The 24,692-nt window shown below is 38.4% G+C and overlaps 1 protein-coding gene across 7 annotated transcripts in view; it reads right to left on the minus strand.

Annotated features, from left to right (window-relative positions):
• ANO4 (anoctamin 4) overlaps nt 1–24,692 on the minus strand; it is a 1,520,875-nt gene that overhangs the window by 962,996 nt on the left and 533,187 nt on the right. For 4 of the 7 annotated variants that reach the window (XM_044087781.1, XM_044087780.1, XM_044087779.1 and 1 more), the window contains one exon: nt 15,583–15,627. In XM_044087781.1, the coding sequence (XP_043943716.1) occupies nt 15,583–15,627 (45 nt within the window). Of the gene's footprint in view, nt 1–15,582; nt 15,724–24,692 lie in introns of all 7 variants that reach the window. The other 3 variants (XM_044087784.1, XM_044087782.1, XM_044087783.1) reach the window with 2 other exon arrangements.

The following is a 24,692-nucleotide window of genomic DNA, read 5'->3' on the forward strand; positions in this document are numbered from 1 at the left end:
AAGTGATAAAGCCATATGACATTTAACATAGCATGAATGAAAACAAGAAAAATTGCTTTGTATCCTTGCATTACATATAATGTAATCAGGCAAATTCACAAATAACTTCTGAAAAGATGAATAAATAGAGAAATTCATAACGCTTATAAAAAAATAAAACATAAACAGTTAAATATCCAATACGTATAAAATAGTAAAACCTCTAAATTAAGTTTCTGATTAAATATAAACACAATCAAAAATGTTGAACATTGCAGACTATGCCATTTTTATAAGGTGTCATTAATCTCTAGAGTGAACGATGCATCTGTTGCTATGAGCTGTGCAGGGGTTTATGCCCAGTTTGGTGAGTCTGTCAACCATACGTGAGTGGGGTATTGTATCAAACACCTTAGCCAGGTGCAGGTAGGCAATATGCACCATTTTCCCATCATTCATTGACTCGATGACCTTGCCAAAAAAGTCCACCAAGTTTAATAGGCAAGACCTTCCCTTAAAGTCTGAGTTGGGTCCAGTGTTTGGAGGTTGCCCATGTCTGTTGATGATTTCCATGGCAATCCTTTCCATGAATTTACAGATAGAGTAATCAGACTAATAGGTCTGTAGTTTCCAGGGTCAGTTGATGGTCCACCCTTGTGAAGTGGGAAAACTGTTTCAGTCTTCCATTCACATGGTACAAAGCCTGCTTTGAGGATATCATTGAAAAGAGGCTGAAGTGGTCATGTTAGTCCATGTTTCAAGCTATTTAGGAGGCATCTTGGGATAATGTCTGGGCCCATTGAGGCTGTGTTTTGGCTTTAACAATTGCACCTACGACCTGCTACCTTTTAATAGTTGAGGTGGGTTATGCTAATAGGTATTTCATGGGGCAGACAGGGGGAGGTGGATTGAAGTTTGAGCTGAATTTGTCAGCTAGCAAATTTGCTATGTCACTCTTCTCACTGAAGGTGATACCACTGACCACCAGTCTAGCACACTGGTGTGTGCTGCCTTTGAGGTTTCAGATATAGCTGTAGAAGGACTTGTAGAAGGACTTGTAGTTGTCTTTAGCCAAAGAGACTATCTTGAGCTCATTAATGGCTTTGTTGTACCGAATTAGTCCTCTTAGTTTCCTATTTAGTTTAATTATAGACCCCCTATCATTATGGGAGTTGTGATCTTAGCCATGACTTTTTTTTCCTTTTTTTATATAGCCTATTATGGTTAGGATTCCACCATGTGGTTTAACGTTAGAGTTTATTTTGTCACTCGTCTGGTCAGGATAAAACAGACAAAATTCTGTGTGTTCTGTTCAAGCAGCTATTATTATTATTATTATTATTATTATTATTATTATGTACAAACACATTAGGATTGAGGCTTAATAACTTTAACTTAGATAAACTTATAAACAAACTAGGTATCACACACATACATGCTCACTCTCTGGCTGCACTCTCAAAATGGCACTGAAGCTAGCACATGCTTGCTATTTATAGGCACCTGCTGTCCTTGAAATACTTCTTAAAGGTACAACACACAGACACACTATTCTACAACTTTGGGCTTACTTCTAATAGGTACAGCAGCATCTATGCAGCCATTTACATGGTTGTACATGGCTCTATCAACAATTCTGCATAGGTTGCTCTGAATTCGAGGCTGGGAGGGGAATTGAATTTTGAAAATTTTACTAGAAAGACTCACCCAGACTCTGCTACAGTTTGCTGTGAGGGAAAGGTTAGTTTGTTTTTTATTTGTTGTATTCTGTATTATTTTATTGCTTTTTCTATTTTGTATACTGAGATTTGTTTTCTTTACACTGTGATTTACTTGTATTCTGCTTTTAACTGCACATTAAAACTTGAAAAGACACCACAGCTCTGTCTCTTGTGAGCCAGACAGAAATTTTTCTCACCCTCCCACCCGGTTACTGTTGTGTACTTAAACACCACTGTCTTTTTAATTGCCTGCCCCTTATGTTAATTTGACCATGTATATCTCATTTCCTCTCTGCTTTTACTGGTTGGTGTGAGTAAGCACAAAATTATTGTTTTGTGAAATCACTCCCCTTCAGCTATTTAAATTTATTGGCCATCCTACTGTATTCCATAGTACCAGAATAAAAAAGTGACCACCCCCTTTCAATCGATCTTGCTGTTTTAAAAGTAGTGACTCTCCACTAAAACTTAACTTTTTAGACAGGTAAAAGTAAAGTTACCTACTTTCACATCTAATTCCTCTAGTGCACACTGCAGTGTTTAGGATAAACCATTTTTTTCATCTTACCTTTAAGCATTTATTGCAAGACCACCAGTTATTGCAGAGCCCACATTCTGACTCTCAGTAGTCATCTTGGGATTAGTGCTTCTGTTTTCTCCTGGTGAGAGAAGAAGTGTAGTTACATTATTTCCTGGGGACTGCTGATCACCAGAAAGCTTAATAACTGCTTTATAGGTGACAGCTTGGAATCTGTGCTTATATTCTGATCCTGGTAAGAGTAGGAGCAGAGTGCATTGATTCCTGACTGTTTCTGGTTGGAGAGTGAGTGTCTGTGCTTAACATACCTGATTGGTCTGGTTGCTATTTGAGGCATCCACCAGAAGAAGGTTACAAACATGCAGACCCTTGCATCATCTGGGACAAGACTGTGGATCACCAAACATGCTGTGGCCTGCTTCTCTTCTTAGGATTGGTGCTAAGATTTTGCTTCTGGTGAGAGAAGAAGCAAAGGAGTGTTGTATCCCAACAGAGTGAAGCTGTGCTGAGACCAGCATTAGTAGTAGCCAGGCAGTAGCCATTCATGTGACTCCCTTCTTTTCATCATTCTTGACAAGCTAATTCTTTATTTTCAGTAAGTACTGTTTGATTTCTTCCTAACTGCAGTATATATACCTAAATACTTCATCCTTAAATTTTCAGGGTCTAAGTATTGGTTTCCCCTCGAGTGTTTTGCAGTGCTCTCTACAGACTCAGACACTTTGAGTGACATTTTTCCTGTAAAAGGCTTCAGTACTTAATATAGTGAGCTCATATCCAGGCATGTCTAAATATGAGTTCCCTGTGCTTTCTCCTGTCAACCTGGTGAGCTTGGGCATCCTAAGATAGTGCAGCAACTGCCTCATGTACACAGACAACCCTCTCCTCTTACCTCACAACACTATGACTTGTGAGAGATGCACATATATAGCCAAACTGGAAGCCAAGCACTCTCCAGCAAGACTGGATTAGACAGTCAAGAGGAGAAGGATAACACCAGCACCACACCACATTCAACACATAGCCCTCCAGAACATACACCACCAAAACCCTCACATAGTAACACAAAACACACACCTACTTTCATGGAGGCTCTCAATAAAAATCTGCCCAAACAACAGAGACCTCTGAGGCAGAAACACAAACAACCACCACATCCCAGCAGAAACCATGAGACACATATCTCACATAAACAGTGTGCCACTCAACCAAAGCCTATAAGGCAAAACAACTTACCCAATACGCTAGTCATAGATGACTCAATAGTAAGGCACACTGATGTCCCACTCACTAGGCTGAATAAGGAGAAAGTTATGGTCAGCTGCCTGTCGGGTGCCAGGATCAGCCACATAATGCATGCACTTAGGTCACCCCACAACAAGTACAAATATGACTCTGTCATTGTCCATGTTGGCATGAATGACTTGACATGTACCTCCCTGGACTACATGAAAAGAGACATAGAGGAGCTCTCTGATCTTGTAGCTCAGGCAGGTATGACCCTAGCTCTGGGTATCATCCTACCATCACCCAGAATGATGCCACAGTACAAGCAGAAAATGATTGACTTCAACAATTGGCTAAGTTTCTGGTGTCATTCTAAGGGGACCAGTATTTGTCTGCTACTCCTATAGTGCCTTTTTTAGGCAATGTCCTAAAAATAAAATTACCACCATAACAGATACAAGCAAATGAAATTTGAGGGTTATTCTTCTCATTGCTAGAAGTGTAAATCTCAAAATGCACCTGGTTCAAGTCTCCAGAGAGCACCACAGCACTATCAGGCTATAATTCATATCACACCTTTCTGCCCCTAAACCTGGACTGAAGCACTAAAGGCAGTGGTGTCTCCGTATTCATAAAGGATATGCACACCTGCAGACTAGTAGCCCAACATAACGCATCAGAGATACTTCAGGTACAACTAACACTGGGTAAAACTGCAATCCAGGTTGTAGCCTGCTATAGATCCCCCACCATGCCCCAAGACTCCCACTCCACATTCCTAAACACACTGGAAAATATTAGAGTACAACCTGATATTCTTATACTGGGAAACTTTAACTACCCCTCCATTAACTGGTAAAATTACTCATGTACCAACACACTTGCTCAACATTTTCTGGAATTCATTAATTCCAATGCCCTGGACCAACTCATTCTTACCCCCACCAGGAGTAGAAACATCCTTAACCTGGTCATTACTAACACTGGTGACCGTTGCTCTACACCAATAATCAACTCCTCCCTGGTCAGATCTGACCACAAGCTAATCACCATGAATATCCACATCCCACCCTCACCCCCCCAAAAAAAAGGAAGCCACCATAAAAAAACTTCTCCAAATCCAATTTTGGGCTTCTAAAAACAGAGGTGCCTAACTTCATGACACCTATGCAAATGGAAAATAGGTGCAAGACTGCTGAATCATACCCCAATGCACTGTATGAGCGCATACACAAGTGCACGGAATGGGCCATACTAAACAGAACCAAGATGCTCTCCTCCAAAAAAAGGAAGCCGATCTGGTGGTCCCCCACCATAAACAAACTCTACAATAGAAGGAAAAATTTGTTGCAGAAAAGGGTGAAGTCCCAAGACTGGAAAAACTCCTTTGTTAGCCTCAGCAAAAAACTGAGATCCCTCATCAAATCCTCTAAAACTAGCTATGAAAACAAAATTGCTGCTGATTCTAAAGACAACCACAAGGCATTCTATAGTTATGTCAGGAATCTACATGGCAATACTCAGATCTGCTCTGAGTTACAGCACAATGGCAATACATATACAGAACCAAATGATACTGCCAACATATTGGCTGACAGCTCCAGTACGAACTTTACTCCCTTTTCACCCCCTAAAGGGCCTATCACAATACCTGAGGAATGACAAGGTATTGAAATATCAGGACCCACTAGAGTGAGTCCTGAAATATGGAGACTGAATGACGAAAAGATCAGACTTACACATACTAAGTCAGAGCTGCCATTTCTTGGAATATTCCCTTTTCTCAGAGGTATGGTAATCTGTTTGTTGGTATGTATAACTTTGGGGTGTGTGGGGGGCTTGCTCCCACATGGGGGTGAAGGGGTGCTTGCTCCCCATGCAAAAAGAAGTTTAAAGGAGAACAGTGATTTTCAAGATTTGCTCTTTCCTATATTTTCAGTCTTTTAGGCTTGTTGGCACTTGGCATTTTAAGTGTTGACATTTCAGTAGGGAACCAATTGTCAATAACCAGAATATAAGAAACTAATTTTGATGTGTCTATCATTGCAGATATGTCTTTGTACAATGATAACATTGAGAGTACTTCTTTTTCACTGTTGCCACTTATTAATTTCATGTAAGACAAATAGACAACCTTTTTACATTTTTCCATACACTCATAAAGCCTTCCAGGCAATGAACGTCTGCAGCTGTCTTCACTATCCTGAGATATCTTGGAACTCACTTCATCATCATCATCATCATCAACCCCCTTTATCCCATTTTCTACATGGGGGCTGGGTGTCATCTTAACTGTTGCCATCTCTGTTGATTCAATGCTACACTCCTGCCCTCTTCGACACTCATGACTGACTGTCGCAGGTCTTGTCTCACACAATCCATCCACCTTTTTGCTGGATGCCCTTGTTTCCTCTTACCTTCTTTCTGTCTGTCCCAAATCTTCTTTACCAGACTGTCTTCTGCTTTTCTGCACATGTGCCTGAACCGCCGTCATCTGCTCTCTTTGCTATTTACTGCAATTCGAGCCACTTTGGCTTCTGCTCTTATGTCCTCATTTTTTCATCTGTCCCACAGTGTGCATCCTACCACCCATCTCAGACACTTCTTTCCATCATCTCTAGTTTTCTCATCTGCTCTGCCTTTACTGCCCAGGTTCCTGTACCATACAGTAGTACTGGTCACACCACTGTTTTGTACACATTATCTTTCAGTCTCTTTTGCATTGTTCCATTATACACTACCCCTGACAGTCTACCAGTTGGCTGCAGCCCTTCTGACTCTAGCTCTGACCTCCTCATTCTGACCTCCCTTCTTGTCAACCACCCCTCCCAGATACTTGAAGATATTTACCTGTCCAACTATTTTCCCTTCTATCTCAAGTCTTAGCTTCTTCTGATTTCCCCAATTTGCTGCCATTACCAGTCTTATATGAACATAGTTTCATCCCATGTGTCTTCAGTTTTGCATTTCATTCCCCTATCCTTTGCTGAAGTACTTGCTCAGAGTCTACATACAGCAACTTTGTTCATCTATTCCCTCCGACCTGTTTGCTAATCATCACCAGTATGAACAGCAGTGGGCTCTGAGTTGAACCCTGATGTACACCACCTCCCACTGGGAACCCCTCAGTGAGACCGAACACTGTTTGTACTTGGGTCATTGGGTCTTGTACACAGCCTGCAGTAATTCTACCAATATTTCTGGGGCCTCGAACCGCCACAGTTCTGCCCAAATCAGCTTTCTTAGAACCTTATCATACACTTTCTCCAAGTCTAGGAATGCCCAGTTGTATCTTTCCTCATTTATAGCTTCTTCTTGACTATCTGTCTCACTGCAAACATCAGGTCAGTTGTGCTGCATAGTGATCTGAATTGGAACTGCTTACCTCCAGTCATACCTTCTACTACTCAGCATATCCATTTATCAATCACCCTCTCCAGAACTTTCATGCAATGTGATAGGAGATTGATACCTCTGTACTGCCCACAGTTGTGCATGTTCCCTTTGTTCTTGTATACAGGCATGACTTTGCTAATTCTCCAGTCATCTGGGATATGTCTTTCTCTCCATACTGCCTCACAAGCCATTTCTCCCCTTTCTCATCCAGCATCTTTAGCATATCTGCTGTGACCTCATCTGAGCCTGCTGCTTTCCCTGACTTCATTTTCCTTTGTTCTATTCTTACTTCCTGCTCTTCAAGGGTGGGCTCTTTATCGTCTCTCATTGTAGGCTGTGTCTGGAGCAGCACAGCTTCTGTGGGGTTTTCTTCATTCAGAAGCTGCTAGCAGTATTCCTTCCATCTGCCTTTGATGCCCTGCGGATGGGTGAGCAGCATGTTGCTGGCATCCCTTATGAAGGGTGTCTGACTATCTTCTTTATCTTTCTGTCTTTGTCTTGCAACCTGATGTAGTTTCTTTGTGCCACCTACAGAGTCTCTTTCCAGAAGCTGGTAGAATGCCTCCAATTTCCCATTCTTTGTTATTGCAACTCCTTTATTAGCTTCTTTGTTAGCCAACCAGTATTCCTTCCTAGCCTGATCCATCTTTTCTAATTCCTAGATTTTCCTGCACTCCTTCTTTCTTTTGATGACTTCCCTGACTTCTGCATTCCACCACCAGCTTTCCTTATGTACCTTATTTCCATACCTTGCTTAGCCACACATCTGTTCTGAAGTCCTCACGTATGCTGTTTTGAGGTGCTGTCATTCTTCTTCCACTCCACCTATTTCATCCTCTTCTTGGGATGCTACAGCCCTGTCTAATTCCTTGATCTGTTGTGTTTTCTCTCCAGTTAACTTCCATATCTTCAGCCTGGTATCTGTTGACTTTAGAACCTTCTTTGACCACTGCTTGCAAATAATTGTGGCAACCAGTGGTTTATACTGTGGGCTGTTTCAATGGGGATGACTTTGCAATCATTGATTCTACCAAAAATAATTTCAGTGATAGGAAACTCTGAGTAGAAGAAATACTTTAATTTCTCAAACATAAATCACAAAGCTTTCAGGCTACTGCCCTTCTTCAGTGTGTAGTAAAAAAGCCATTAATTAGACAGTTAATTTTTACAAACTCAAATAATACTGCATAACTATGTGAGTATGAATGGATTGTGAGGCTGCAGGCAGATATTGCTCCAGGAATTAATATGGTTGTTAGCCTCAAACCCGTTTTGAAGAAGAGACAAATGGTTTGAAAATGTTAAAAAAATCTTTTTATTAAAAATATTTTATAAAAGGCATATGTTATGAATAATGTTTTTATAAATATTTTATGCATTTTATGATATCTAATTGAATTTGTTTCCTGACTGGGGCTGTGTCACATGATTTTAATTTGAGTTTATATAAATTAAATTTCTAATTAATGGCTTTTTACTACACACCGAAGAAGGGCAGTAGCCTGAAAGCTTTATCATTTCTGTTTGCAAAATTAAAGTATTTCTTCTGCTTAGCATTTCCTTTCACTGAAATTGTTTTTGGATTCTTACTTGGTGTTTTCAGTGAAGGCTCACCTTATTGTTTGTCCTTTTTTTTCTTCATTTTAATCATTGATTCTACCTCAGAACCCTTTCCTAACTAAGAGGAAGTCTACCTGAGTTGCATGTTGGCAACTCTTGTATGTGATCTTATGACTCTCTCTTTCTGAACCATAGGTTGTCTACTATCAAGCCATTTTTCAGACAGAATTCTAGAATGGCCTCTCCTTCTTTATTCCTGTTGCCCCGCCCATGTGGATCCAGCCAGTCCTCATATCCTGTTCTGTCTATTTCAATGCATGCATTCTTCAAGTTGGGTGTATACCACTTAATCAATTCTTCAAATATGTATTCATTGAACACTAATCAGCGAGACTCATTTCAGTGAACCCCAGACTTTTTACCAGGGTTAGGAACCACTCACCCACCAGCACTGTGGAACAGACACCACACTAAATCAAACCCACCCAACTGGGGACTTCCCCCTGCACCCCCCAGCTATATATACCAACTCCAAGATTGCACTACAGTGGGGAAAAGGGAAAAGTTGCATTTATGGCCAAGTGCTTCCAAACCCTGGTAAAAAGTCTGGGGTTCACTGAAATGAGTTTCACTGATTACTGTTTGATGAATACGTATTTGATGAATATGTATTTTGATTAAATGATAGAGACCCATACGAGCCACCCATTACTGAGATAAATTCATGTTGTCCTGCTTTATCTAGTAGCTCATTCAACTGTTGTATGAATGCACTCTTTTCCTCACTATCACATCCCTGCTGTGGGGCATAGATTGAGATTATGACTACTGCCCTGTCATTACACTGGAGTCTGATCCCCATGAGTCTGTCACTAATTTTGATGATATCCCTTACTGCCTTCTGTAGCATCTCTGTCAACACAATTCTGACACCATTTCTAGCCTGTTCTCTTCCTGACTAATAGACTCTGGATCCCAAGCCAAGTGGCTTTGCTACACTCCCTTCCATTTTGTCTCTTGGATACATAGGAGGTCCAGTGTCCTCTGTACCATCATGTCATCCACTTTCAAGCTCAGTCCCGTCAGTGAACCTACATTGAGCATAGCAATTTTTAGTTCATGTTTGGCAGGCTGATTGGTTTTATGTACAGCTTTGGCTCAACAGAGCTATCTAAGTAACCCAGGCTGGGCAAGTGGACACTGGGAAGCCAGTAGCTTATTGACTCAGGGCTGCTGGGTGTTATATTAGGCACACACTGGCCAATAGGGGCACATACACCCCTCCCACCATTAGCATGGGTCCCTGATGTAGATTGGAGTATGCCAGGTCTTCAACCCACTTATCAGCAGTAGCTACCCATGCCCATTTGGCAACATGAGTCAACATGACTGAATCACCTAGAGCCATATTTTACACTGAGTGGCTAGCGATACTCACTTATATTAGCAAATGTATAAAGTCTGTTTTGATTTTACCTATTACCATTATAAACATCCCCCTTGATGTCAGTACGCAAAAAATGCATAACTAAAATATTTTTACATAAAATAACTTTTTTTTCTTTTTTCTTCTAATGAGTTTACCATATTAGTATAATCTTTTGAAATCAAATCCTGTAACACATTTGCTTACTATAAAAAGGCAATATGAGAGTTATCCATTTTCAGAAATGTATTCATCATACCTTTTAATGTCATGTAATCATAAACCTTTATTTTTTTTTAAGTTTTTGACTATGCACCTCAATGTTTTTACTATGCACCTCAATGACTGTCTACTGTACTAACTAAAACTGTTAACTTCTAACCTTTTATGTATTAAAATCAATTGTATGTTCTATATTTTGTTCTCTCATGTACTGCATTCTATTGTACTGTGGAGCTTTTCTCCCTGGGCCTCTGCTGAAAATCGACATGTTTCCAGTCGGACTTTCCCGGTAAACAAATGTAAATAAATAAATAAATTAAATAAATAAATAAATAAATAAATAATTTTCAAAGCTGCCACAACATTTGTCGAGATAAATATTCCAAATTATGTGTAGCATCACATGAATTATGAAAGTAGTTATTTTTATCCAAAAGCTGTCAGTAGGCTCTGTGTGTGTGTTTAGAATCATAATTTACTACAGTTATTCTAATAACTTAACTAACTTAAATTCTACAAAGTTTTCCTTTTATACACTAACATATGGACTATCAAAAGTTCCTACACTAATTAGGGAAAAGAAAACCCAATTAAACTACCTAAAATCCTATATACACTCTTCTTGGCTATGTAATAATTGCAATGGTGACCCCGTTATGCTGATGTTAATGAGTAAATGAAGCTGGACTCAAGCACAATGCTCATCCTCCTTTTATTATGTACTCCGAGTGCTTGTATGCAGTAACAAATTTAACTTATCAAATGATGTATGCATTTAGCAGGAAAACAAATCATAGAAACAATTAATAAATTAACGAAGAGAGGGGAAAGCTGAGAAGGAAAGGAAAGAAAAAGAAAAAGAAAAAAATGATTTCCCTGTAATCCACTAATTTGTATATCCTTATATTTTAATGACGTCTTATTATCAGTTACCACACTCATCAGTATCATAGTTACATGTCATAGCATTTCAATAAAGTCTATGCTCATTTACTTCAACTCCTATGAAATAAAAACAAATATGTGACACCACCAGGCTTTGTCTTAGTTGCCGTTTGCCTTACCAAGTTTCTTGTCCATCTGATTTCATGAATTGGGAGTATTTGGGGAATGCGAATATCAACTCTGAAGAGGTGAAGTAAAGGATATCTCTCCTAGAATATATCTATTGCAATATATATTAGGAGACAGAAATTGAATTTTCACTATATGTTGGGATTTATGTCTCAAGCTATATGATCTATTTGTTGTACGATTTATGAATAAAGAGTATATGCTCTGTGCATTAGTGGTTGAATGCAATCTACAAGTTTACTATTAAGCAAGGAATCAAAACAAATGCATATGGGGAGAAGATAACAGGATACAGAGAATAGATTCATAGGTGTGTTCTAGGCTAATGGCCCTGGAACCTTTACAAGCCTAGCCATAGGATTACCCTGGCATCATGCCACCCAACCTTAGTTCCTAGTGCCTCTGTCGAGTAGAGCCACTGGAGTGATCCCTGGGGTGAATTTTTTATTTCTCATCCACTCATCAAGATTTATCTTGAAGAGGGCCAGTGAGGTGCTCTGCTTGACATGTATGGGAAGTCTATTCCATAGCAGGGGCATTCTCTGGGTTATGAACCTGTCCCTCCAGCATGTTCTGTTGATTGTGGTAGTGAGGTTGAGGTCTCTGGAGAGTGTGGTGTGGAGGGATTGTGATTTCTTTAGATGTAGCATTTCTAACAGAGCTGGGTCAGACATGGCTTTGTAAGTCAAGCAGAGATCGCCGCTAAGTAGGCGATATGAGACAGAGAATAGTTGAAGTTTTTTGAGTCTGTCCATATAGAACAGGTGTTTAAGGCCTAGGATCCTCTTTGTGAGGTACGTTTGCGGCTTCTTCAGTTGTTGCAGGTGTCTTGTGAGGTACATCCCAAATGGGGCATTGTACTCGATGATTGGCCTAATGAGGGAAGAGTAGAGGGAAACAATGACCTCTTTCTTCTTGGATGCAAAACTCTTAGTAATGAGATGTGCCACAGAGAAGGACTTTCTGACCACAGTGGCAACGTGGTGGTCAAAAGAGAGGTTGCTGTCAACCTGTGTTCCCAGATCTCTTATAATGCCTTCTGTGTTCAGTGGACTACCATCAATGTGGTAATTCAAGGGAACCGGGTTTTTCCCAAAGGGGATAAAGACACATTTTTTGGCATTGAGCTTAAGGCCTTGGTTCTGACACCAGTCGTTGTTCTCATTGAGGCCTTTCTGCAGGATGTCAGCATCACTTCAGGAGTTAATAATAGCTCCCAACTTGCGATCATCTGCAAACTTTGTCAGCTAGAGTACCTTTATGTTGGCCTGGACTTCAGAAACATAGATACCAAACAGGAGAGGACCCAAGACCGAACCCTGTGGGACTCCACTCGTGACTGGTCAGCAGTCTGACTTGGAGTCAGCTACTTTCACACTGTGGGTTCTATCTGTGAGCCAGTTTGCAACCCACCTAGTGATATAGGGGTTGATGCCTAGCTTAGTAAGTTTTTCTATGATTCCTGAGTGGGGAATGGTATCAAAGGCCTTGGCCAGATCAAGGTAGGCTGTATGAACCACCTTACCTTCATCCACATCTCTGGTAACTGACTCAAAGAAGTCAACCAAGTTGAGCAGGCATGATCTACCTTTCACAAAAGCAAACTGTGTAGGATCCAGAGTTTGAAGATTCCCTATATCCTTGTTTATAAGGTCCATGATGATGAGTGCCATAGCTTTACATATCAGACTCATCAGGCTAATGGGGCGATAGTTCCCGGGGTCTGTAGTCTCTCCTCCTTTGTGGAGAGGGATAACTGTAACAGTACGCCATTCGGTAGGGACAAAGCCTTAGGTGAGGCTGTGATTGAACAGGGCACACAGTTGAGGTGCCAGTTCACTCTGTAGTTCATGTAGAACACAGCCAGGGATACTGTCAGGTCCCATAGAAGCTGTATTCTTGGCCTTGGACAGTGCTGTTTTAACCTGTGCAGCAGTAATATTGGGTGCCTGGCAATCTACTGGTATTGTGATTGGTCCTTTGGGGGGAGAGAGGGGTAAAGTTAGCACTGAATCTGTTTGCCAGTATATTTGCAATATCTGTTGGCTCAGTATAGGAGATACCATTGTGCAGTAGCTCAGAGCAAATCTGGGTATTGCCATGGAGATTATTTACATAAATATACAAGGCCTTGTGGTTGTATTTACTATCTGCTGCAATTCTGTTTCCATAGCTAGCTTTAGAGAATTTGATGAGGGATCTCAACCTTTTGCTGAGGCTGATAAGGGAGTCTTTTCAGTCTTGGGACTTCACCTTATTCCGCATCAGTTTCCTCCTTCTGTTGTAGAGTTTGTTTATGGCAGGGGACCACCAGATTGGCTTCCTTCTTTTTTGAGGAGAGCATCTTAGTTCTACTGGGTATGGCGAGATCCATGCATTTGTGTACATGTTCGTACAGTGCATTGGTGTATGATTCGGCGGTCATGCAATTATTCTACATTTGCATGGGTGACGTGAAGTTAGGCACCTCTGTTTTTAGGAGCCCAAAGTTAGCTTTGGAGAAGTTTTTCATGGTGGTTACCTTTGTTGGGAGGGTGGGAGGGATGTGGATTTACAAGGTGATTAGCTTGTGATTGGATCTAACCAGGGAGGAGTTGACTATTGGTGTGGAGCAACAGTTGCCCATGTTAGTAATGACCAGGTCAAGGATGTTGCTACTTCTAGTGGGGGTAAGAATAAGTAGGTCCAGGGCATTGGAATTAATGAATTCCAGAAAGCGTTGGGCAAATGTATTGGTACATGAGTAATTTTCCCAGTTAATGGAGGGGTAGTTGAAGTCGCCCAGTATGAGAGTTTTAGGTTGGACCCTAATATTCTCCAGGGTGCTTAGGAATGTGGAGTGTGAATCTTGGGACATGGCTGGGGACCTATAGCAGGCTACGACCTGAATCGCCGTCAATGCTAGCTGCACCTGAAGAATCTCAGATGTGTTATATTGGGCTACCAGTCTGGAGGTGTGCACATTCTTTATGAATATGGAGACACCACCGCCTTTGGAGCTTCAGTCCAAGTTCTGGGACCAAAAGATGTGGAATGAGTTGTAGCCTGGTAGTGCAGGGGTGCTTTCTGCTGCCTTGAACCAGGTCTCTGTTACAGCACAAATGTCAATATTCTCCATTTTAAGGAGTACTTCGAGCAAGTGCATTTTGAGATTTAGACTTCTAGCGTTGAGCAACATGACCCTTAAATTGCATTTATTTGTAGCTGTTATGGTGGTAATTTGATCTTTGGAACACCACCTAAAAAAGGTACTATAGGGGTGGCAAGAGACTTGGCCAGTATCCGGAACCCCAGGGGTGACAGATGCAGGCCATCTCTGGCAAAGCATCGAGGTCTGACAATCATGTCATCCCAGGCAGCAAAGATCAGGAATTTTACAGAATTGTCTTGCTTAATGCTTCTGCAAAGCTTGGCATGCACTAGAAAAATCTAACTTTTGAAAAGTACTAACTTTTTTCCAGTCGTAAAAAGCATCATCTTATTTAAATGGGAACATCAATCAGACAACAACTTTGTATTCTGGCAGTTTAAACAAAGAAAGGTGAGTACATCGAAAGAGAGTTACATTTAAAATAACCTTTTCATGTTCACCATGTATATACAAAACTGCAGCAGCATTGCCCTTGATTTTACTGTTTAGATGCAATGCCACTTTTAAATCTTCATAAATTATTCATCTTTATAAAATGTGTCATGTGACACTAACATTAGTTCTGAAATGTGTGGATAAAAAACAAACTAAATTTGTGAGTGCTATAGTGCTATATCCATATGTATTTCTGTTATGAATTTATTCTGACTTTCGGAGAAATGCACAGAAAAAGATTACACTGAAGATAGATACTTTGTTGATTCAGAGCATTGGTAAAACCTTAGTGGCATCAATGCTCTGGATAAAGTACACCTGTGGCAATACTACCTTATTTAATTATGAATTTTGGTATTCCCATTTACAATGCATATTATAGAGATAGTCTTCTTCAACTGAGGATTAAAAATATTTTAGTTTAGACAGCAGTGATTCTGCTAATGTTCAGTTGAAAGCAGTTTTACAAAAGGCCTTTTCAAACCATTGAAGCAAAGAAAAGCCTTCTTCCTATATAATATGAGTTATGATTCTTAATAAAACTCATCATTTAAAATAAACCAGATCCGTTATTGTAAACAGAAAATACTAACATAAATGTCAATGCACATAAGGTATGCCTGTCATAAATTTAACAGATTTCACTAGTAACAGAAAATGGTGGTAGATTAGGCGATAAGCTGGCAGGCAATTACACAATCTTACTGAAATAAAGCTGAAATGCAGATGAAATATATAAGATATACAGAATAAAGCACTGATAAATGAAACAAAACTAGATGGATTTTAAGCCATTGCACTTTAATAAACATGAGTTGTTGAGCTATAGTTCACCAATGCCGCTCAGACCAACCTGCTCATGAACTTGTACCGCCGATGCAGGTAATAGATTTTTCTCCTGGAAGAACAGCAAAAATGAAGCCAGTCGAGAAGAAAACCCATCGTCAGTTACAGTAAGAACTAGCAAGGGAGGAAAGGAGATTGAAGATAGAGCCTGTAAGAGGTGAAGGAAAAGACTAAAGGGAGAGATTAACACATCAGTTGTTGAATCATTGCAAACATTTCTTTCCATCCCTTACTGCAAACTAAAGCATCATACTTCTCTTAACAAACAGACCAAACACTTTCAATTCTGAAGTAATAAAGCACCACGGAACTTGGCTTTTTGATGCTGTGTCACGCAACAATTGTCAGTCAAGGTTGTAGTACAGGCACTGAATTGCATGCATGCTCTATGAAAAACATTTTAACTTTTTTTTTAAGAAACAAGTTTGACTTCATGCTCTTACCAATGATTAATATATGACTGCAGAGTTATCAGGCAAATAAGCAGAAGAAAATGATATAAGGGTTCAGGCAAAGAATGCTGCATTCACTTTGACCAAAGTTAAGCACAGAACACATAAGAGAAAGTCTTGCCTTTGAATTCCTGTAGATTTACACCAAAAACTAATTAAACACTATGGAATAATCCAATACATGTTCAGCACCACAGAATGGTTTAAAGAGCTCAAAGTGTACATGCTAATGATTTAAGTAAATTAAAATTTTCTGATTCATCTCAACATTTCCATACACCATTATAGATAATGTCATCACTTAGTACATACTGCAGAATCTGAAGTAAGAGATTTAGCATCATGCACTATATGTCTGGTTTTTACAAGCAAATAGAAGCCCTGACACCCAAAAATTGCAGAATAAGTCAAACCCTTCACAAAATTGGCAAAATGAATCCCTTGATTGCTGTATATTAGCAATATTTTGTTTGTTTTAATGTTTAAGACAGATCAGTTACATTTCATTTGCTATTCAAATCACAATTGACTCTTGTTTATACTATCCTCTGGTTTTAGATTAGAGATCCGACAAATACTGGAATTGACTTGTAAGATAAAGGAGGTAGTGCCAAATTAAATGCAGGGCTTATATGAGGTATTCATCAAAAAATGCAGATATTTTTGACAGAGAATTTAATTGCAAACATATACTGCTGTTTCTTGCTGTTTACCAGTTCATTATTATGATATATATTTTTTTCCTCAATAAATGATACAGTGATATATATATATATATGGTACTGGCTTATGCCAACATACGTTTTTTCTCTTGTATTTCTTGATTGATTTGCTCTCAAGCATGCTTCAAGTTTTCTAAGATGGAATGTTTAGGAGACTACCACTCTGGGATATTTTACAGTTAAAATTAAAAAAATAAAAAAGCTGATAGGAGAACATTAAAATGAGGACATACCTCTCAACCTGTAGACAGTGCGGTTGGGAACATAGGTCCTTAAAAGTAGGTACACCCAGCCAAAAATCTGAACTATAATTAGCATAACATTTGAATGCCAACTATCATATAACTCATCCTGCTTCAAGTAGGAATGTGGGATATTGCTCAGAAACAGGTTTAAAAATCAGAGCGTGAGGAAAATGGTGGACAAATAGAAGCGCATTATTAAAGAGACAGTGTTAAATTTGGAAACTTTAATGACTTGTATGACAAAATTCATTTATTTTTGCTTCTGAGGAAGGGAGATGTAGGTTATTGATGCCACTAATATGTCGGTCATGCACTGTGTCCATGTACCAAAAAGCTTAAAAATCAGGTGTGGTGAGGGGGATTTATAAAATTGTGTGAAGGTGTAAATCAAGCCTGAATGGTGACACACCTCCAGAAATATGTACATCATGTACAGGGATTAATCAGGTATAAAAATAGGAATGTTTCTCCCAACCAGGGGCAGCTGAGAGGTCTGTGGAAGATGGTCACAATACCTGTTACAGGAATTTCTTACCTGAAGACCAGCAGATAAGCTGAGGACCTCACGGCAATGTACTACCCTATTTCAAGGAAAAGCCTTGTAGGATATAAAACATTTAGAACTAAACCTCAAGCAACAGACCATTCCATTAGGTCAGGGATAATATGTCTTGCATGGCTTTCTTCCAAAGATAACTCTGTGTCTATGTATATTATCCAGTTTTTGATGTTTTGTAAGTCTTTGGACAGACATATTGCAAATGCCTTGAGTGGTCATATTCTTTAACAAAGCATCTGAATGTGGATTCAGTTTATTGAGTTCCCTCCAAATGTCTAAATTAGTGGTCCTTCATATTTTTCATAACTGTTTTGTGGTGTTTATCAAATATAAAAGAAATGACTAATGGATTAATTTACAGATTTTGTTTGATTACTGTAAAACCTGAATTACCTATAGTTAAGATATGAGTTTGTATTCCTTATTTCTTTTAAAGATATTTATTTATTTTATTTTATTTTATTTATTTTACATTTGTTGACCGGGCTAGTCCAGCTGGATACATATCCCTTTTCAGTAGAGGCCCGGGGAGAAAAGCTCCAGCATAGTGGCAATACATGATGAGAACATGTTACATTCACAATATAAGAATAGGAATAACATAGATTTTATATAAGCACAAGTAGCAAAGCAACAGGTTAAACAAACTAGTTGTATAGGATAAACACAGTGGAAATAATGGTCTAGGTAACTAATTATCAGGGCACATTATGAGTACAGGAGATTTGACAGGTTAGTCAGGTTCTGTGCATGGGCATAGCCATTGTAGCTTAAGATGGTTTTTGAGGTTATTTTTGAACTGTTTATGTGAGGTCATGAGTCTAAGGGTGTTTGGCAGGGAGTTCCAAGGCTTTCCAATGGAGTTGGCATACAGGGCATCACCACCCGAGTTCTTAGATTTAATCGTTAAGATCTGGACGTTATTAGCTGATCGAAGGGAGTTAAGGTTGGAGTAGGGGGTCAAAATACTACACAGTGAGGGAGTTCTGTCTGGATGGTGGATTATTTTAAAGGCTTCTGTGAGTTGGTTAAGTTTGAGAAGATTGGGTAGTTCCAACCAACCAAGTTTCCTAAGGTTAAGGCAGTGGTGGGTGCGATATGGAGAACCTGTTATGAATCTAGCAATATGGTTATAAGCAAGAGAGAGCATGTTAAGTTCACGTTTATTGAGGAAAGAAAGAACTGGGGAGGCATATAGTAGGGTGGAGAGGAGATGCGTTTGGGCAATAGTTAGTTTGGTAGAGGGGGTTAAGAAGTTTTTTATTCTGTACATGGATCCAAGTTTTCTGTTAACCGATTTAATGGTTTGGGTAATGTGGATGTCAAATTTAAGCTTATGGTCAATGGTAACACCTAGTAATTTGGTACTGGTGACAGGGGCTATGATGGTTCCGTTGATGGATTTAACATGGAAGGTTGTAATGTTAGTATTTGGGAGTTCGTTGCCAAAGGGTGTGTTGGCGTTGGGGAAAAATAGGAGTACTTTAGTTTTTGTTGGATTGAGTAGGAGTTTCAAGTCAGTGAACCATTTCTCAACTAAAGTAAAACAGAGTTGAGTAGTTGTTTGGAGTTTTGAGAGGGAGACATCAGAGCAGATCAGGGTGGAGTCATCAGCATATTGTATGCAGGTGGATATGGGAATGACTGAGTGAAGGTCGTTTATGAAGATGGAAAACAGAAGAGGACCAAGTATGGAGCCCTGAGGAACACCGATGGTATTTGGGAGCAGGTCTGATAGTTTGTTTTGCCACAGGACAGCTTGTTGCCTACCAGTGAGGTACGCCTTAAAACAGCTTAGTGCTGGGGTGCTAAGATGTAGGCTTTCTAGGGTATTAAGTAGGAGTTGGTGATTGACCATATCGAACGCTTTCGATAGGTCAAGAAAGAGGGCGGAGGATATTAGTTTGTTGTTACGATTGTTATTAATGGAGTCTACAAAGGAAAGGAGGGCGGTGGTTGTACTATGGTGGGGGCGAAAGCCATGTTGGGAGTTAGATAAGAGACGATTAAGGGTTAAGTAGTGAAGGAGTTGTTTGTGAACACATCTTTCCATAATTTTTGCTATTGGGGACAGGATTGCTATTGGCCTGTAGTTGGATGTTTCAGTGGAGGTACCTCCTTTATGAAGAGGGATGATATAAGAAATCTTCCAAGAAGAGGGAATGCTGGCTTCAGTTATAGTTCTATTGATCAGGATGGATATGGGGTAGGTGATGGCTTCGGATGCTATTTGTAAGTATTCCGCTGGGAGGTGATCAGACGCCAGGGTGGTTGGTTTAAGTTTTTTAAGAGGGTACAAATATAGGAGGAAGAGACAGGGTTTAGGTTAAAGGAGGTGTGGGCAGCTTCATGAGGTTGAGAGGTAGGTGGGGCAGTGGAGGTTAGTTGACTGGCAAGTGATTGGATAGTATTGGTGAAGAAGGAGTTAAAGGTGTTGGCTATTTCCTCCGCATCTTTCCCGATGTGCTTCTCAGGGGTTGGGGTAGTAGTTTTACCTGGGTGAAGGAGGTTGTTAAATCCTGCCCAGAACTTCTTTGGATTGTTCTGGTGCTTATTCTGGAGGTGGCAGAAGTATTGTTTTTTGTCCTGGGTAGTGGCTGTTTTGGTAGTGTTTCTTAGCTGTTGAAATTTAATGCGATCTTGGGGGGTTTTAGTGGCTCTCCATTTGTCCCAGGCCTGGTCTCTGAGTTTCATTTTGGCTTTGGTTTCTCTAGTTAGCCAAGGTGCTATACGTATTTTGGATCTGATTAGTCTGTTTGGGGCATGTGAGTCAAGTATCCTAAGGAATGTATCGTTGAAGTGGGAAACACTCTCTTCTAGGGGTAGAGCTTTTAAAATGGACCAGTTGCAGGATTTTAGGTCTGCAAGGAATAGTTGTGGGACAAAGTTCTTTTTGTTTCTAATTAGTCTATATAAGGGGGGGTTAGTAGTTGGGCATTTATGTTTAATAATATAGGTAATTAGGTGGTCACTGAGGTCGCTGGGACGCTATAAAACTGGAATCTTAATGTACTGATTTAATATGAAATCTGATGCTGGCTTTGGCAATAAAGAAGGTTTAGATTTGAAATACACTGGCTGCAGAAATTACTGTACATGGTACCTTGCAATTGTGACTTGCAGTTTCGAAACTGTATTTTCCAATCCACTATGGCTACATGTTTAAATGGTGTGAAAGCTAATTTTTTTTGTCATTATATTTACATAGTAATTAGACTGGTTAGAATTATTTTAAACATTCATAACCAACACCACCGAATATTTTTATTGTTCATGGGTTTGCTGACTGCTTAAAGTTTTGAAAGAGGAATGCTGAAAAGCTGGTTTTCATGCCTTGATTTATACTTTGTGGGATGATGTGTGAAAGTTACTACAAGTCAAAATGGACTACCTGTACTAAGAATGTTTTCAGTTTAATACCAAGAAATTAGAGCATTTTAAAGGCTTCATTAGGAAATCAAGAACTTATGAAAAAATTCTTCACTTTTCTTAGAAACTGTCTAGTCATAAAGATGACTGTAGGGACATTAGATTTGTTTTTTTGAAAATGTGTATGCAAAACTTACTTTTATAACTGTCTCAAGTTCCACAAAGGCTGTTATCCTCCCGTATTTTTGTGATCACAGATAAGAATGAAATTCCATGGTCTAACTTGAAAGCTGTGTGAACATCACTCTTTGTAATAATTAGTCCACAAATGGTAGAGCAAAATGAAATTTTGACTTTTGGAATTTCTGAGATAAACCTCAAAAAAGATTAATTTAGAAACTGTATAGATTATACTGCTGAAATAACTTCTACAACTGAGCAGCATTTTATTATGGATGGTCATTGTTTTTGTTTTGTCTGATTTTTTTCAGAACTTGACCATCATGGTTATGAAAGTACATGGAGGGGGGCCGTGTGTGTATGAGAAGGGAAACACTTTGTTTTATTGTGTTCGCTTATTTATCAATCATTAAGTCTTTCCTCAGTCAGACATTACCCTGTGCAAGGGTAGCCCATTATCCATGTATCCATGAGGATGTTTTGTGCTCCTAAGAGCTTTACTTTATTATTGCATTTTCCTCCCTGATGGTGAAAAGTCCCCCTACTCCATCTTAGTAATGCTTGTTAGTCCAAACCTTAACTCTGCCCCTCAGTGTAATATGCATCTGAATTGTGAACTTAAAAAAGCCCTTCCTATAACACTACTACTATTCAGACAAATTTGATCTAAATGTGGTCAGCTTATGGGCAGTGCACTGGAAAAAGAAATTTGTTTCCTTTTTCCATGTACAGACTGTCACTGTGAGGTATGTATGATGTAATCAATGTTTGATGTTTTGTGGTGCATGTTTTGTATGTCAACCGCTAATTATAAAATCATATATAATTATTATACACAAATAAAGGTAAAATAATAGCAGTAGGAAAATAATTATATATATCTTACTGTAATGCAATATCAGCTGGGTTAACAAACTAATTTATGTTTACTTTTAACCAATGAAAAGTGGCTAAGGCACACAACCGCTAAAGGACCATGAGCAAGGGAAATATGAATGTACTTTATTAACCGTTAAATAAGCGCTTTCATCCTGTGACCATTCTAGGTTAATATGGACCCCAGGGGGTGATTGAGAGAACTGAGTATGTTATAGGGAGGCATGTTGGCAGTTTAAATGAAATGCTTTTACTAGTCCAGGATTAAATGACTATGTCTCTCTTAAACCTATTTTAAAATATAGAGTTTCAAGGCTTTGAATATTTATTCCCTGTTCCATTTTTTAATATGTTTATAAGACTTTGTATACATTTTTATAACACTTTTACTCTTAATATTTAGTATTTTTACATCTTTGCACCTTAGCATAAATGAGCATTTTGGTTAGTTAGTATAGTTTTTCTAGTACACTGCCTGTTTAGTATAGGTTAAACAATGTTATGGATAGTTCATTTAATGGAGTTGCTGGTTTAAAGCTGGACAGTTTTGTATTTCCCTGTATTTTTGGAAGAAGTTAATATTATGTTTTAAAATGCAGGGAATTGTAGGAATGTGTTTTAGTTAACATCAGGAATTGCTTTGAAATATTTAACTGATCTTTTTGTGTGAACATATCCCTTCAAATGACTTTGGTGCCTTTTAATGGAGAGAGGGTATTTAACAGTGTTGTGAGTGTTTTATTTCATTCTGAAGAAGTCCTGAATGGTCACAGGATGAAAGTGCTTATTTAATGGTTAATAAAGTGTGCTCATATTTCCCTTGCTTGTGGTCCTTCAGCGGTTGTGTGCCTTAGCCGCTTTTCCTTGGTTATTGGTGCTGTAGTAACAGACTTTTCCTCTGATTTTTATTTCATGTTTACTTTTACTTAACGGTTAAAATGCAACTTACAAATCTTTGTTTCATTGAATGTACCTGATTACCTTATCAAGAAAGGATATGTCCTTCTATACGAAATGAAAACTCTCATAGAAAGAAACTAAACAGAAAAGAAACACATAGACCCAAACATGTTATTCATTAAGCTATAAAATTACCTTTCATGAAGGGGTTTAAACATTTTTAACTGTATATACAAATCAACCACCCACAAAAAACATTTTACTTATTTAATTTTTAAACAGGTAGATGCTGTAATACTCAACAAACCTTTTCAGCCACAATCTGGATATACAGCAATCCAAGTTAGATTATTTAAATTACCTAGAACCATCTTAAGAGTAAAAGCTTTAAATTACATTTACAGGCAGCTTACAAAATACAAAAAGGCATATTCTGTGCACAGCAATTTTTGCAGCAGTTTGTGATAAAATAAAAGGAATCAAAACCATCTTCTGTCATCAACAAAATCTAAATTTTGTTAAGCATTTTCATTTACTATTCACCAGGAGTTCATCAGAATTACTAAGCAACATAAAAAGAGAAAAAAAAAAATAAAAAATATTACATTAAGTTATAATAACCAAATATAAAGATAACATTTATCTTCCCTTATATTGAAAGCATTTAATTTAAATCTAATTATTTGAGAAAGCATTAAATAAAAATACATTTAGACTTTAATTACATTAATAAATATTTATAAATGCCATACATGTGCATATTATCCAAATGCAAAATCATAAATATCATCATTAATAGTAATTTGTGCAATTGTCAAACATGCATTTTAATGTCATATATTTACAATGATGTACAGTTACTTGCTATATGTGTATATTGTATTTATTTATTTATTTTACATCTGTTGACTGGGATTGTCTGACGGAGCTGAAGAGCCCTTTTTCAGTGGAGGCCTGGGGAGAAAAGCTCCAACATATTAAACAATTTTCATTATAAATTAGCATTAAAGAGCAATGTTACATGATTATTACAAGGCATTAAGTAGCAATACAATGTTATACAGTGTCAATAATCAGGAGTATAGCAAAACAATTTCAAGATGTATAAAAAGAAATATGTCATTAAGATGAATTTAGTTTTTGGGGTAAGTGGTTACAAAAATCCAGTTTTATCATAATGCATGTGTATATGCACACATATTATACATATACTTCATTAATGTCCTGTGTATACAGTGTATGCTATAATAAGCCTTTAACATCTGAACTAATACTTATGATTCTGAAATTATTGTTTGTATTGTTCTGCTCTAAAAGGTATAAAGCTAAACTGAATGATTTAGTTATATGGAAAGAAAACTATGATGATAAAGAAGCAAACAATTATCACCAGGAAAATTACATTTCTTAAATCATGCAATAAACATGTTCAATCCACTTCTATGTTTAACCCTTTCAGATATGAAAGTAGCAAACTTAAAACTTTATTTACACAGTAGTTATTGCTCAGAGGTATATTGCTTTACAGCAGCATTTACATTTACCTCATTATTTTTAAGGACTGGCATATTTTCTAATAAAACGCACACCTTGTGTATCTTTCTTTAAATGTATGACTTATGAAGAGCTTTCTTAGAAGAAAGTTATTTGATTCAGTCTGTTGTACAAAGTGTAAATGTAACTGTCATAGGGTCCTTTCACTGTGTGATATGCTAATTCCATTCCCTTGTGATTTTTCCAGACAAAATTAACACAAGAGATGGCAAACATTTTAGATGAAAGGATATTTTACATATATTACTTCTGATGTGGAG

The sequence above is a fragment of the Protopterus annectens genome, chromosome 11.part0 (assembly GCF_019279795.1).
Source record: "Protopterus annectens isolate FY-2018-M chromosome 11.part0, PAN1.0, whole genome shotgun sequence".
Classification (NCBI taxonomy): Eukaryota; Metazoa; Chordata; order Ceratodontiformes; family Protopteridae; genus Protopterus; species Protopterus annectens.